General features: G+C 40.8%; 1 protein-coding gene across 1 annotated transcript in view; it reads left to right on the top strand.

The window, feature by feature from the left end:
- Positions 1–363: 363 nt before the first annotated feature.
- Positions 364–16,260, top strand: part of coro2ba (coronin, actin binding protein, 2Ba) — a 48,714-nt gene continuing 32,817 nt past the window's right edge. Inside the window, exon 1 of the mRNA XM_085405830.1 lies at positions 364–546. Coding sequence (XP_085261956.1) covers positions 532–546 — 15 coding nt within the window. The 5' untranslated portion in view covers positions 364–531. The remainder of the gene's footprint in view (positions 547–16,260) is intronic.

Here is a 16,260-nt window from a genome sequence, read left to right as displayed (position 1 = left end):
GCATCTGACTCTCCTCCCTCCCTCCGTCTCTATTTCTGCAGTCCTCTCCTATCCCGGGGTCTCTGCTCCCGCCTCCTCCCGCAGCCTTGCCTCACTGCTAATAATCAGTAATCTGTATTAGCCCATCACTAATCATATTGTGATAGACAGTGAGAGAGAGTAGTGCAGTCAGGCTTTGAGCACATCATCCGCATGTGTGTGTGTTTGTGTGTGCGTGCGGGCAGCTGGGGAGGGAGGGGTGTATCTTAGCAGGGAGCTCTTCCCTGTTGTAGTAACCAACCACACGTCGACTGCCAGCCATTACTTCACTGCAGCAGCAATCAGCCCTTCCGTACTTAGTGAGCCAGACACACTAACCTGTCTGTCTCCTCCTCTTTCCTCTCTCTCTCTCTCTCTGTCTCTCTCCCTCCCTCTCCTTGTGTGCATATTCAGCAGAGCTGCCCTCCTCTCCTCCTCATCACTTTGCCACTCCTGCGGCATTGCTCTTTGCTTGAAGGGGACACCGGCCTGCTCCTCACCCACTGATTCTGCATGACTGTCACAAAGGTAAGACCGCTTCGGATCTGGAACAACTTTTAGGATCTCCACACAATTTGGCTCAGGGATGCGCTGAGGAGACCGAAAGCATTATTTTTTCTCATGCATGTGTGTTTTTGAGTAGTGTTGGAGTTCCTGTATAGAAGCTGGTTGTCAGGATGTTGCTGCCTGAGGATGTGTGTCATGTATGGTTTTAATAAGACTACAATAATTGACATTCTCTTACCCTAACTGCATTACATTACGGGTCAGCAACAGTTCATTCTGGGATGAGAAGTCTTATTTTTATCCGCATAGAAACTATTTAAAGTTCATTCAAAAAGTCCAAGATGCAATCCAGTAGGAGGTCTGGTGTCTAGTAACAAAGCAGATGCTTTGCAAGCTGTTATCATGCATATTGGACTGATGTGGTGCTAATAATGGGCTGTTAACATGTTTGGCATGTTTCTTTCATTATAAAACACGAGAATCAAATCATGAGGTTGAAAGCAATTTATGTTGTTTGCTAGCAACTGTGGGAATAAAGCATGTTTGAAAGCTCTGTGGTTGCTTTCACGAATAATCACATGTAACACTAATATGCAGAAAGATTACTTTTAGCAAATTATACCTTACATGGATGCTTAGTCCAAGTCCTTCACATGTAAACACATCTCAACTGTTAGTGGCATCAGTGTGACTTCACCCTGATCTGATGTGCCTTGGATTATATTTACGTTTGTCCAGTGATTGGAGTGAAATAATCTGCCTAATGAACAAGTGTAAAAGTAAAATGCAAAAAATGTTGTTCAGACATCAGGGGAACTCTAGCCTTATTAAGGATTAGACAAATCTGAAAATAAAGACTTTTTGGTTAAAGTTAGGTGAAGGGGTGGGGTTAGGCAAACAAATATGGTGGGAATAATGGTGCATCCTCTGGGGATATACTTTGGGGCATTATGCTGTTCTCTCAACTGACAACAAATGTGTTTGTGTGTATTAGCAGCCTAAAGCTAATCTTAAAGTAGGGTAAGAGTTCATGTGCACCTAAGTGTGTGCTGGTGGTCGTAGTTTGTGTTGACGTTCATCGGCGACTCGAATCCTCTTAATCAATTTAGCACACACACACATGCAGAGAGAGAGACAGACAGACAGAGAGAGGAAATTAGCACACCTTCTCCCATGTAGAGAATTAACCTGGACTGAAATAGATGACCTACTGTAGACATGGGATAATGGCCTATTTACACACAATCGTGGTCACACACCTCCATGTTCCACCAAAAAGTGTTGGTAATAGAAAATGAAGAGGTCTGCATTTCCAGGATGCAATCTCCAACACAAACCTGCACAGATTCACAGACAGTTGCTCTCAAAGCACAATTTTGCTGCCAGTGTATGTGTGTGAGTGTTTGTGTGTGAGAGAGAGTTTGTGTGGGAGGTGTGTGTGTGTGTGTGTGCTGCTGCGTAGGTGGACGTTCTCCACTATGAGAACTGAAAGAGGAAAAGGTCAGGTGCTCATGTGTTGGCACTTAGCCATAACCAAAATCTGACTGTAGACAAGACGCAAAGCACTGAAAAGAAATGTAATGAATATGACGCTTTTTTCTTACCTGTAATTATGGAAATGATGTGAGGAGGAGGAAGTGAGAGAAAAAAATTGAAAAAAAAAACATGCTTTGACATCTTTGTTAAAAAAAAAAAAAAGGTATGAAAGCGTTTTACCCGGTGGTATCTAAACGCTGATGGGTGTGTGGGAGAAGAAGGGAGAGAAAGAGAAGAGAGAGGGAGAGTCTTGGGAGCTGTGTTCATGGCTCTGCCTGCCAACAGCAGAGAAGTCACCTTGGGAAGGATACAGGACAAGGGCCTCTATGCTGACGGGGCTAAACACCCTTCTTCCCCTCAGCGCATAGATGCAGACTGACAATATTGTGGACAGGAAAGCCTTGAGATTCCTCTTTAGTATCAGACCAAGATCTGCATTGCCTTTCCTCGCTGTTTATTTAAAAAGTGTGGAGCTGAAATAAGAGTGTAGATATTTACACAGTTGCAGTAATGCTCTCTTTAAACAGCAGTGAAGCACAGCTCACTTATGCTGCCTCCTGAGCACCAGCATGTCAAAAACACAACAGAATGTGGATCATTTCTAAACATCAACGAGCACATCTGCATATTTGATTATTAAAAATATTAATCAACACCGCAAGGGCTGTTAAAATCTATTTTCTCTATTTTAGTACATTATAAACATTTTAATCCTTATCCTATTAAGTAGGACAAAAGAAGAAATACAGTGGTTATATATGACTTTAGATTTATCTAACAACCAAAAATAGCTATACTTGTTATTGTTCATTCCATAAAAAGTATGTATTTGATTTGAGGGTAATGAAAGTTGCCGGAACTACAGGAACTCCTGGATGTAATTGAGAAACAGCGGTTGCTATGAAGAAGGTCCACCAACCAGAAAATGATCATTGTAAAGGTCAAAGAAGTGCGTTGCTTTCACATTGAGCTGACAGAGTGAGAAGCTACCGTTCAGTCTTTTAAAATGCTGACAGAGAAAATAGGTCATTGCACGTTTAAATCCACAGCCTTTGCTTTCAAACATGGACTGAGTTCTCTGTGAGACAGAGCCATAAGCTCTTTAGCTTTCAAAGACTGACACTTTAGAATAATTTCTTTGGGCCAAATGCTACCAGCTATTATGCTACCAAATAGCATAATACCTCAGATTGATATGATTTGTAAATACCTGAGGGCATCCCTAAACTGTATGACTTTATTATGCTGTTGGTTTACGAGCAGAATTAATGCCCTGTGTGCAACTATTCTACAGCAATATTTTTACGCTACAGAGTTGCTAAGGAGCAAGTGATCTACAACTTAGTAGAGTTTTTTCTCAAAATGCAAAAGAATTATTTTAGAAATATCTACTCGTCTCCCCTTCATGTTTGTTTTCATTTGAAATCGATCCATCCCTGAGTTTTTAAGAGGTATGTACACACTGGAAGCAACTTGCAGCAATGTGGAGACTAAAGACCATAGATAGTGAAGATTTTCAGAAACTTCAAGCAAATAAAGGCGACACAACGCTGACAAAATTAAGTGGGTGGGACCCAACATAAACTTTTCTAATCAATTTAATTTTATTTATATAGCTCCAAATCACAGCAACTGTCACTCAAGGTGCTTTATATTTTGAGGTAAAGCTCTTACAGTAATACAGAGAAAACACTCAGATGATCTTCTATGAGCAAACACTTGGAGACAGTAGGAAGGAAAAACTCCCTTTTAACAGGAAGAACTCTCCAGCAGATCCGGGCTCAGGAAGAGGAAACCATCTGTTAAGTCTGCTTAACGTGTTATTTCTGTGGAGAGGTGAATTGAATTGCTAAAGGGGTGAATCAGAATTAAATAAGAACATTTCAGTTTTGCGAGCACACAAAATGTGTAGAGAAATGTTGAGTTTGTCAAAATCGCCAAATGTAGGTTTCACTCACTCCATTTGAAAGCTCTGTTGAAACCACCAGTTAAAATCGATCTTCGACTCAGTGTCCCATTAAATCAATCTCAACCTGTACTCTATTGTAACAGACACAAAATTTATTTTTCCTGCCTCAATGCTTTACTTTTATGAATGTTATAAAAATCCTAAGTGTAGCAGCTGTTATACAGACATACCATGCAGCACTGCGAAATTAATTATATTCATTTTTTGACAGTCAATATTAAAACATACCGTTTAAAAATAACAGATATTTTTTAACATATTTAAAATGAATTAAACAGTAAAAGGCAAACATTAGGTTTGTGAAGTCCCACTTTGAAAACTCGATTTTTATGGGCGTTGCTATTTTGTTGTTCTGGCTGCAAAACTGTATGCTTAACTTGTTAATCATCAGTCATTAGCCAATAATATCCCAGATAATCCTCCTTTCTGAAACATATGTACAACATTTGCAAAATGGACTCAAATTTTTATTCAATATAACCTAAAATAAGTGACTGAGGCCATGCCGTCAATAATAGTGTTTACAGAGGTCCAATAGACTTTTATAGGACCGGAAGTACTTTTGCAACCACATGTAAGTGAGTCAGAAGACTCAGAAGCTGAGTCTAAAAATCAGTGCTGTGAAAATAAACACATACAACAAGTAAGTATGTACAGTACTGTGCAAAAATCTTGAGTCAAACGTCATTCCTTTATGTTTTGAAACCAAGGATCAAGACTTTCTTTTAATTTTTCTGATTTTTATTTTTATTTTTATCTTGAACTCAGCAATAGTTTTCCAGACTTTTGGAAAACTTTCTTGGAGTTTTTTTTAATATAACTATCTCTAATCTAATACTAAAGGGTGCTGGCTCCCATTAGTCTTGTTCAACTAGTTTTTGAGAGTTGCCTTGATATCAATTTGTGTCCACTGAGATTCCAAAATATCTTCAAAAATGTATTTAAGCTCTGGTGGATACTTACTTTAAGTCCAAACAGCAGACCACCAGTGTTGGGTAAGTTACTTTAAATTAGTAACTTAGTTACATTACTAGTTCCTTCTATCAAAAGTAACTCAGTTACTTCAAGTTACTTGTTACTTTCAAAGTAACTAGTTACTAGGGGAAGTAACTTTGGTTTTACTCAGAATTCTCTTGTTAATGTGTTGCATCCGTAACTGGATACCCAGCAAGATTGCCAGTCTTCTAGCTTGCTTACTTGCCACAAGTGCACTGTGCCACCTACCAATACAAAGGAAAAAATAATGTGCATATTTCCACGAGAGAAATCCCACACCTGGACCGTCGTTGACTGCTGCCATGATTCTAGCCTACGTCACAGCGTCATGTGCGCTTTTTACATACAAAACGAAAACTGCAGTCGTAGTGCTTTCGATTGTACTCAGAACTCGGAAATTCTGCCTTCCGAATAGGAAGATGTAGATAACACCAGACTGCAGATGAGCTGCATACAGGGCTGGCCTGGGACAAAAAACCTTTTGACTAGAGACTGACCCACCATTATAGCAATAATCATAAAGCCTTTGAATGAAAACAAACGCTGTTGTGACAGTGATGTACACAGTTTTGATGGAATATATGCATCAATCTATCAATCGTTTGTTGTAAGATTCAGATAATAATTTTTTAAAAGCTATACATTTTAAATGGGAATAAGAAAGAAAAGTACTTCTTTGTGTCCCCCTCTCCCTGTTAATGCCCTACCTGGCCCCCCTGGCAACACTTTGCTAGACCCGCCCCTGCACAGTTACCAGCTGTCAGCTACATAAAAAAGGATCCTGGTGTTATTTGTCTCTCAGAAACAGTTCATAACTTCCCTTCAACTCATTCATGTCACCTAAAAGGTAAACCTGTTTCTCCATCACCTGTTCAGCTCTGATGATTCAGTAAGGACATCTCCTGGTTTCATCTTCATGTTTCCCTCTCACCACATAACCAAACCGATATCATGACCAACAGCTTTACAGCTGTGGCTTCAGCAAACATCAGCTGATACTAGAAATTAATATTAAATAAATTCTAACAACAGCTGATCAAGCTTAAACGTGCTGCTGTTGTTTAGCGCGACATCCGCTGGTTTCTTCTTTCTGGCGCAAAGTGAGCGATAAACAAACAAGAGAGGAAAGCCGATCAGCTGATCATTGATCAGTTTCATGATTGAAGTAGAAACAGGCGAGAGAGGGGAGAGAATGAGAGAAGAAGAGGCAGCTGTGCAGCAAAGACACAGAATAACTCCAGCTTTGTGTCTTTTTCATTGTAGCTGAAGTCCGGGACAAACTGTGTTCCTTTTCACCTCAACACGAAACGCGTAATATTTTCTCTGAATACGAGACGATTCCATTTTTTAGGGGATGGTTGGCAACTCTAATAATTAACCCTATGAACAAAATAAAGTTCAACATCAGTAACATCATAGCACCCACCCAGCTGTATAAAACTCTGTCATGCTAGCTAGTACGCAGTACGAAAAAGTCAGCATAACGAAAATAAACTGCACCTAAACTTGGTTTATATCTGACCCAGATAGACTGCAGGTCATAACTTCTTACCTGAAGTTCAGTTCTCCTGACACTCGGACCAGCGGTCGCCTCGGGTCTCTGCTCCTCCTGCATCCCCTTTCCCACCTGCTGGCCTCCACCACTTGCTAATGTTACTGAATCTGTGGAAGCTCCGCGATAGCCACCACACGAAGTAACAAATAACGACCCTATCTAAATCCCAGTAACGTTTAACGCGTTCCTGATTTTGGCATAATAACTAGTTACCGTGCTCGTTACTACAACAATAACGTAGTTACTGTAACGCGTTACTGTAACGCGTTACTTAATAACGCGTTAGTTATTGTGAGAGCATAGAGTACCGTTGACTGACATATGAAAAATACCCACATGTGACCAGCTGTCATCTTCAAAGCAATACAACAAGCAAATTGCTTCCAGTGTGAAGCAGTTTTAGTCATCCTCGCAACTTTGGTCGTATTCAGACCACATTGCGTGAGTTGCAGTGCTCACTGTGGACATGTGACCACTCTGTTGCAGGTCAAGCACACAGAGACTGACCATTCACTATTGACCAGGCTAATTTAGAATCACAGATTAATCTATCACGTTTGCATCTATGGGCTTTTGGCGTAAAAGGAAGGACTGGGAGAAAACCCAAACAAGTACAGGGAAAACATGCAAAATCCACACAGAAAAGCCTCATTGTTATGAAACACTTTCTGATGGATCCCTAACAGGAAACTAGTGTTTTAGTGTGTTTTACCCCCAAAAAAAGAGAAAAAGAAAGAATAAATAAGTAAAGCAAAACATGTGCTTCTCACAGAGTAATTAATACACTTACAATTATACAGCATTCAATTATAGAAGTTTATTCAGTTTAGGAGTTGTATCTTTTATCTTCCACCAGAAATCACCTTAAAGATATTTTGTGGGTAATCCATTAGAGGTCAGCATACCAAATCATAAATGCTGTGATGAGTTATTTCACATTTTATCCACAGATTAGAAAAGACATACAAAATTAAAACAATGCTTTTCTTGAGCGAGCTGCTTCGTTCTGCACACAGCATGCTGCTCTCAGCAGGCAGTGCAGAAAGCATACTTGCGCTTGCTACCACATCAGGGAACAGCTTGAAATTATCATTACTATATCTGGACACTATGTTCTCATTTGCTATGTGATTACGTGTCCGTCTGTGTGTGTGATGAGCCCGTGGACATAGATGGGATGGCACAAATGTGAACTGGCAGACGTGATATGCGTAGGCTGATGGGAAACACAAATTACTATCATGAGCATAGAATATTAGAGATCTGGTAATACCAGCAAATGAAAAAAAAAATTAAACAGTTTACCTGCTGTGTTTTTACCTCAAAATTAAGGCTTTAGCCAAAAAAAACCCTGTGGTTCACAGCTACTCCGTGCTCAGACAGTGAAACCACTCGGCCTTTGGTTTGCTTCATAAAAGACCTCTTCAGAGTCCTCCAGCAATGCAGGGGGCAACAGACGCTCGCTTCAGCATTGATCGTTGCCCAGAGTTACCTTCCTGTCAGTTTTAGTTTTACTCTCTGTCCATAGGACACATGGGAGAGTCATATTAGCCACAACGGGAATTCTCTGTGAAAGAAACAAACCTCTTCAGAAGACTGAGGTCACCCAGCCCTTGATCTGCCAAATGACCTCCAGCTAGAGACGCTGGGCAGTAAAAGCACAGATGGAAAGAATTCTGTTTCAAATTTTAAGCAATTTCTGAGCATTTATCAGACTATCCAAATGTGCCACAGTGCATTAAAGAAAGGTGCCACTTTAGAAATTTTTTCCACAGACCATTAGCACTGTTCTCTTGAATACCCGCTTGATTAAAAAGCTGAAATCCCTTAAATGGTCCACTTGTTTTTGGTAAGTTACCACAGAAAGGGCAGTCTGCCAGGACTGGTGAGGGGGCGGGAAGAAGGACAGAGGGACGCTGAGGGAAGAGATGAGTGACCAAGATAGGGAGGGGCAAGAGCGGCCCCTGGTGTACCCCCTGTTTTGTTTTTTCGTTCCTTTACAGACCAGTAAAAATGATCCTCAGCTAACACCATGTGGTGATAAATGATGTCTGGCCCAACAGGGCACACAAATACGCTTACATCTAAATCTCAGTCCTCATAAAGTACGCGAGCGCACGCATATAAATGCACTTTAGTCTCAAGCGAAGGCTTTACATCTAACTTCCTGACACGAATCGAATATAATTCAAAGCAGCATTCCAGCTGTGTTGAGTGTGTTTGCAATTACATATCTGCAAACACCCCAATTATGAAGGAGGCCCACGCTGCTCTAATGTCAAGCACACATGTGGTGGGAAAGACGTCTGAAAGCCATTTTCAGAGTGTTTATGGTACAGCTTCTGCTTTTAACTGTACGGCAGTTAAGTCTCTTATAGCAGAAAGCAATTCCAGATCTATTTCAAGGTATGGAAGCTAGATATTTTTTTTTCTCAGTAGACATGCTGATAATAGGGACTTAACATGTCCAAGTGAAAGAGAAAATAAACACTTGCTGCAGAGAAGGCTGACACACGCACACACAGAAATCCACACTCAAACTGCCTAAATTCTTAAGTAGCGGCACCTCGCCCACCATAAATCTTAATTGAGTCTGATTTAGACCACTGGCCATTTGTCAGGGGTAATGTTTACCCTGCACGCTCACTAACTAACACACACACCTTGACACACAGACTGGAACATTAAACTAAATGCTAAATCACTAACCTAGCAACACCAAAACCTGCTTTTCCTGAAGCAGGAAAAATACACAACAGCTTAGTGGATTAAGAATGCTAAATCCAGAATTAGGCTTTTTTCTTTAAATATTCACTCTAAATGGAGCAGATAAAAGAATTAACATAGGGGAGCAAGTTGCATGAGGAGCAGGAGCTGACAAAAAAGTGTGAGAAAATAGAGGAAAATAGGGGAATAGTTGTGAGAAAGCCACAGAAAAGCATTCACCACAGGAAGACATTCAGATCTCATGAGCTCATTGCCTGTCAGAAAGCTTCCTTACGCTGCTCTGTGTGTACGTGTCGGTACGTGCAAGTGAAATCTGTGCTTTTCAATTCTGTGTGAAAAACCTGAAGTAGATTTCCAAAAGTTGGGAAACTCTTCTTTCCTTGTGTCACTGCATAAATCATTCCTCAACTTCAAACGCTTTCACACAGCGCAGGCTCCTTTACAGCAGATGACCTTCTTCTCAAAATATGACTTGAATAAATTGGGCAAAGTGTGCAGGAGAAAGCTTTGGTGTGGCTAAGTTGGATATGAGTGTTCATTTTTAGATTCCCCTTTGGGAAGCTGCTGAAATGAAAAAAGCCAAAATCATGTGAAATTATTTGTGAACATCCTCCGGAGGGAGATAAAAACAGAGTAGAGGCTGACCATTATGAGCATTCCTATTCCACAGCAGCTGAGATTGAATGTACATCCCGTGTGTGTTTGTGTAGTCTGTAGAATCAACACATAGGATGTGCTTCCTGTTTGTAGGCCTGCGGACAAAGAAATAAGTAACTCCAGAGAGAAGGGGGCTTTACTTTGTAAGTGCAAGTGTGTATTGTCGAGTGTAAGTGGGAGATTGGTAGCAAAAACTATTCTCAACACTGTCCAGTGTGTGCAGCCTTTTTGTCAGATGTAAGATGAAATATTTCAGTTTCAAAGTAAAATGTTTAGCATTTATGGTGTATGTATTTATTTATTTTTTGCGTGCATGGAGAAACTGATAGTAAGTGGTTTGAGCAAAGTATAAACATGGCCACTTTATGGGCAGCTTTATTGGGCCAACTGCTCATTACATACTGTAGCTGCAACCCAGTGCATTTAGGCGTGTCAGTATGGTCACGTTAAGGTTCTGAGCAGAAAGGGGATTTAAGTGACTGAAGGTGGCATGGTTCCTGGTCTCAGGCTGGCTCGTCTGATTATTTCAGAAACTGCTGATCTACTGGAATTTTCCCACACAGCCATTTCTAGGGTTTACACATGATTTGGGCTTGTTTTTCACCCTGCAATACTGGATTCTGACTTGATGACTTAGGAGATGCTGTCAGGCATTCATATGAAGATAGATTTTGGCTTTATAAAATAAAATAACTGGTTTGTGGACTAATGTTTGAAGGCTTGACTTTGGCATTTTGACCATTGGTGGCTTTGTGCTTTGAAGAATAACTCACTTTTCTCTGATGCATCACTGTGATTGCACCTGCAGCAGTGCATGCATGCCCATGCAGGGCTTTGCAGTGGCACTGCAGACTCAGGGTGGTCCATTTTCTTGCTGAAACAGCAGCTGCCTGTGAGACCAAGCTGTCATGGAAGTATCATGGAAACATTTTGCACAATGCTATCACATTCTCAGGTGTGAGGCTGACAATGGCTGTGCTGTGTTATTCTTTCTAGCATGCTTGTGCAGGGACAACACACAATGCAGATGCATAATGTTTTGTGATTCAGGTATGATGCACTGGGACTGTCTTGTGTATGTTACATTTAAACATGCACATTATGCATTCCTGCAAACATGCTTCATACTTCAGGTATTCTACGCTGAATATGGCGGCACTAAAAAGCTGAGTGAACATAAGAGAGCAGTGAGTGAGGAGTAGGGCAGCTAGGGAGAGCACATCCATGGAGGATGATACTTCCACCCACACTCGCGCTCACACACACACAAACACTCAGACATTCCCCATTAGAGTTCATCGGGGTCAAATTCAGCTCTGTATTTTGCCCATGGGCACTAATCACAGTGTAAATATAGAGATTCATTTCTGAAACAAAGAAAACTTAGTTCTTTTTTTTTTGTGCCAGTTTCTTACCACATGTTTCTACTATTCCCACTCGTTTTCCTCTCATAACAATCTGTGTCACAGTCTGCTCAGTGCTGTTACAAATAAGACACATCGAAAGTATTCAAATGGATTTTAGTTAGGTCTGTACAAACTGATGAGCGAGCGCATCGATCTCAGAGTGTCAAATACTGCTGTCACATACTTGCGTTCCTGCCTGATGTGCTGGGTTTAGAGAATACTGAGATAGATCTGTGCCTTCCAGCTCATCTCACATGGACTATTTTAGTATCCAGCATATTTTGACCCAAACTACTACCTTCTTCTAAAAGTAACACGGTAGTTTTTACCGCTCAACCCTGAAGAGTGACTCAAAACGTAACAAATCAAAGCCCAAAATATCCTACTGCTGACTTTTTGATCCTTGAATGAAAACCATTAAGACACAAAATCCAATATTGCTAGAGCCTCAGCCAAACGGTGCCAAAAGGAACCATTATTGAATGGCAGTCTTTCACCCCCCTGGGTTAAGAATGTGGTACAGCCTGCTCTCATGAAAATGGGATGAGAGGGATGAGAATAGTTGCAGCTTCCTATAAGCTCCTTATAAAGGCTGCAATTCATGATGAAAGCGTCAACTTTAAGGCACACGTAAAGCCTTGTGTGTCAGCAGTTTGTTACATGAGTTTAGCCAAAGCAACACATTTTAATAGTAGGGCTTGTTAGAGCTCAGTTGTAATTTGGAAAGATCAGGAATCAGGAGGTGGAGGAGAAAGAAAACAGCGTAGCAGAAACCTGAGTTCAATTTCAGCAGTCTCTCTGACTATGGAGTGGTAGTGTTGCTTTTTTGGTCACATTTGTGTCATTTGAAACATGAGGTAAAAGTTGTTGGGTTTTTTATGCTATACAAGTGACTTTTTGTGGTTGGTGTTGTATTTAGACAAATACAACCCCCGTTCAAAGTAAAAATCTACAATGAGGCAGGTAAACTCAGTGCCTAGATTCTTCTCCTACAAAGCCATGTTATTGTAATAGATGCAGTATGTCTTAACAGTGTCTTGCTGAAATATGAAAGACCGTCCCTGAGAAAGTTGTTGCCTGGATGGGAGGGTGTACTTATCTAAGACTTCTATATATCGTTCAGCATAGATGGTCCTTTTCCAGATGTTCAAACTGCCCATTTCATAGGCAAAGTTCATTCATTTTAAATTAGCTTTAGGCCAGAGAAGAACGTGCCATTTTTAGATCACGTTCACATACAGCTTCTTTCGGTGACAGAACTTTAACCTGCATTTGTGGATGGCAAGCTGTGTTGATGGACAGTGATTGCACACGTGCAGTGATTTCCATGACAGAATTTTTACATCTTTTTAATGCAGGGCCTGAAGATCACCAGTATCCAGTCTACCTTGTCCTGTGCACATAGAGATTTCTTCAGATTCCTGGACTCTTGCATGATTTTGTGTACTGCAGATGATGACATAATGAGGTCTTCATAGATTTACTTTGAAGAACGTTGTTATGAAGTTGTTCCACAGTTCCAGGTTTTCTGTTTATGAAAATCAGCTGTGTTTGTACTTAAATTTGGTGTCCCTTTTTGGAATTGGTGTTTTAGGTTTACAGACAGGTGGTTTAAACAGAGTATTATCTTCTGAAAGGTTGGCAGGTATAAAAATATGAAAATAAGAATCATATGGATGATTACACCCTGCAACAGGCGGCCAGAGAAGTTAGTAGCTCCTCCGTATAAAAATCAAGGAAATACATTTATAAAAAATCATTAATTTTATGATTTAATGATCTCAAAAAACCACTAGTTGGTGCACTAGGTTAAGATTTTTTTTTCTTCTTTTTTTTTTCTTCTTTTTTTTTCTTTTTCTTTTTTTTCTTTTTATTTTCACTTACTGAATACGGGACAGACTTGACTGGGGGAAAGAAGGGGAGAAAGAAAGAGGGAAAGAGAAACAGCTGAGAAGAGGGACGGGGGAGAAGGGCAAAAGACAAAAACCAACAGAACGGGCAGAGAAAAAAAAATGCATATATCAATCACCTGGGTCACCTGCTGAGAAAGAAAAAAGAAAACAAGCAGAAGAGAACAAGAGTAATAGAATAAACAACATCACAATGATATATGGGAATATGACAGTAAATACTAAATGTTAAACATTATTGTGCAGCACATAAGATCAACAGAACACAGTGTGCTTTGAGGTAGGAGCCAAAAAGGGTGTAGTTTGTGGGTGTGATCACCCGTGTGTACACCTGTGAGCATGGACACGCTTGTTTTTTTAAAAGGTTCCTTCATGTAATAATCTGCTAGAGGGTGTGGGGGGGCCACAGCCCCGTCCTCCAGGGCATGAAGCAGGTATGGAGGAGATCAAAACTCCAGACATCCAGAGGCCCCCAGAACACAAGAGACCAAGGAAGACCAACAGAGGGGCAGCCGCGCCACTGTCCCAGAAAGAGCTGAGGAGAGTCCCAGATGAGGGCTCACTCAGCAGCCGCGGAGCAGAAGCCAGGGGGAGTTGCAGTGACGCGCCCGTGAGCTCCGCCGGCAGCCAGCCGCGCCTGAGTGACCGAGCCCCAGGCCGAGAGGCCGGGGGCACCCCACCTCCGAAGTGGCCCGAGCGAGCCCCAGGCTCCAGGCCCCGATAAGCGGCCGCCAAGGAGTGAGCCGGTGTGTACCTGGACGCCCATCCCCGGACACAAAGAACCACCAACGCACCGATGTCTGAGGGGTCCGCCACTGGCAGGGGAAGTGGTGGTAGGGGGAGATAGGCCTCCAAACCTTGGAGGGCCTGAGATGTCCCCAGAGAGGTGGCGCCTGACACCCAACCTGACATATAGACACAGACATACAGGCACACACATATACAAACATCCATTCCCACCCTCATGCTCTCATATGCACTTACTCCACACTCAACCAACGTGGAGACAGACATAAAGAGACGCTGTACACACGATCACACTCCCCAAGCGTACTCTACAAACCGGATTTTTTTTTCTTCTGAGTAATATATTTGTGGTCCGCAACATGACACTGTACCACTGGTTTGATTTATAGCCTACTGGGATTTGTTTCACAGAAGATCATCCCAGATTTTTTTTTTTTTTTGCCAGATATTTTTGGTCACAGCTGAGAAACGTTGGTATTAATGTCAATTGGCTCTTATGTTTGGAAAAATGGTTTTTTTTAACTCCAAGTGTCTGGGTTTCACTTGCTGTCACTATAGCAACTCAGTGGGCATGCCAGTCTAAAAAGGAACAGTACAACAATTGAGGCGGGAAACAAAGAGCTTTTGGAAACGATTGGGCTTTAGAATTCATAGTTATGTCAAATATGAACTGCTGCAATCGTTGATAGCTCTGGAATCATTTATGATTACTGTAACACGTTAGACACATTTTTCTGGCAATCAACATATTTTTAAGAAGTTATTATCTTTATGCAGTTTCTACAGAAAGCCCAACATTGATCTTAATTTAAAGTTTTAAGGAACGAAAAATCTTTTTTGCTAGACACATTTATAATGTTGTTCTCACTTTTTAATAATAAGATCTATATACTTTGCACTAGACGACACATAGACTGTAGCTAACAGAATTCCTATGGGCACCATATGTTGACTTACTGTATGAATTTTCCTCGTCTCTTATTGTTTATCAGATGGATTCGCCAGCTGAGAGCCAGCTGTGTCTGCATTTCAGCTGCTAGTTTTTTCTCCGTGGGTGGTGACTGCAGCTGGGAGGATTCACTGGGTCTGTGCTGATGCCATTTATTTATGTAGTTGGTTCGTGGAGAGAGATGAAGTAGAGCGTAGGAGAGAAACAAAAGAAAAAAAAATGGCTACTTAAAGTTTCACTTGCTGGGCCCACGTCCTATTTGAGGCTTGAGACTTGAATTGAGCTGCAGTTTGGGGAAGGCCGGAAGACCTGGCAGATCCCCATGTATTAAATAGAAGTGAAGAACTTAAAGAATTAAAAAGAGGAGGGAGCACGGTGGGGCACGAAAACGAGAATGAACAGCTTGTAGAACTGGGGGAACATATATAGATGAGAACCGGAAGGAGCGTGTTTGGAGGCGTGGTCCCGCTCCTGAAATTCAGATACTTTATCTCCAATTATGTTTGTAGTTTCTTTATTTTGATACATGGTTCATACATTGATGCGTCATTACCTTTGAGTCTGGGAACCTATTAAACAGAAATCTGTGGATTTGTTTTGGTTATTTTGCATTTTCTGAAAAATAAACATAAATTATTCTTTAGTGAATTAAACCTAAAATAATAAAAGAACCAGTTTTATTGTTTTAGGTTTATTATTGATTATTTCCCTTTAACTCAGGATTAAACCTCTTCTGGGACACCAGAAATCCCCACTGATAGCCATGGTTAATATAGATAATCCTCAAGTTAAAAGAATGACGCATGGTTAACATACTGTCTCGTTATATTTGAATTAAACCTGCAATTGTAATTCTATTAAGCCATTAAGAGCACCACCACACCTATGTTTTTGGCTGTAAAAATTTATATTTTACAATATAACAACCTTTCCAATGCCCCTGACAATGAAAAGTGGGATTACTAAATAGCAATGAAGCAATGATTCCAAGCCTTCACAGCATATAGGAAACAGAACATAATAGAATTATAAGCCTTGAAGTTTATCTTAATTTAGGATATCACATATAGCTCAATTAACCCTCATCCCTACAGCCTTATTTCTCTGCTACCACAGGAAAAAGTAAGGTATTTGCTGGTTGAAGTTCCCATCTATCAATCAATAAAATCACATCACTGCAAAACTCTTAATGGTTTGGCAATAGAAGCTACTGTGCCCTTACACAATTGAAACCATAGCAGATAACATCAACATTTAAATGACACAACTTGGAGGGACAGAGA

Source organism: Rhamphochromis longiceps, linkage group LG1 (assembly GCF_057381845.1).
Source record: "Rhamphochromis longiceps isolate RC_006_pf linkage group LG1, R_longiceps_female_GT1.1, whole genome shotgun sequence".
NCBI lineage: Eukaryota > Metazoa > Chordata > Actinopteri > Cichliformes > Cichlidae > Rhamphochromis > Rhamphochromis longiceps.
The sequence above is the reverse complement of the archived record's forward strand: the minus strand, read 5'-3'. Positions and strand labels throughout refer to the sequence as shown.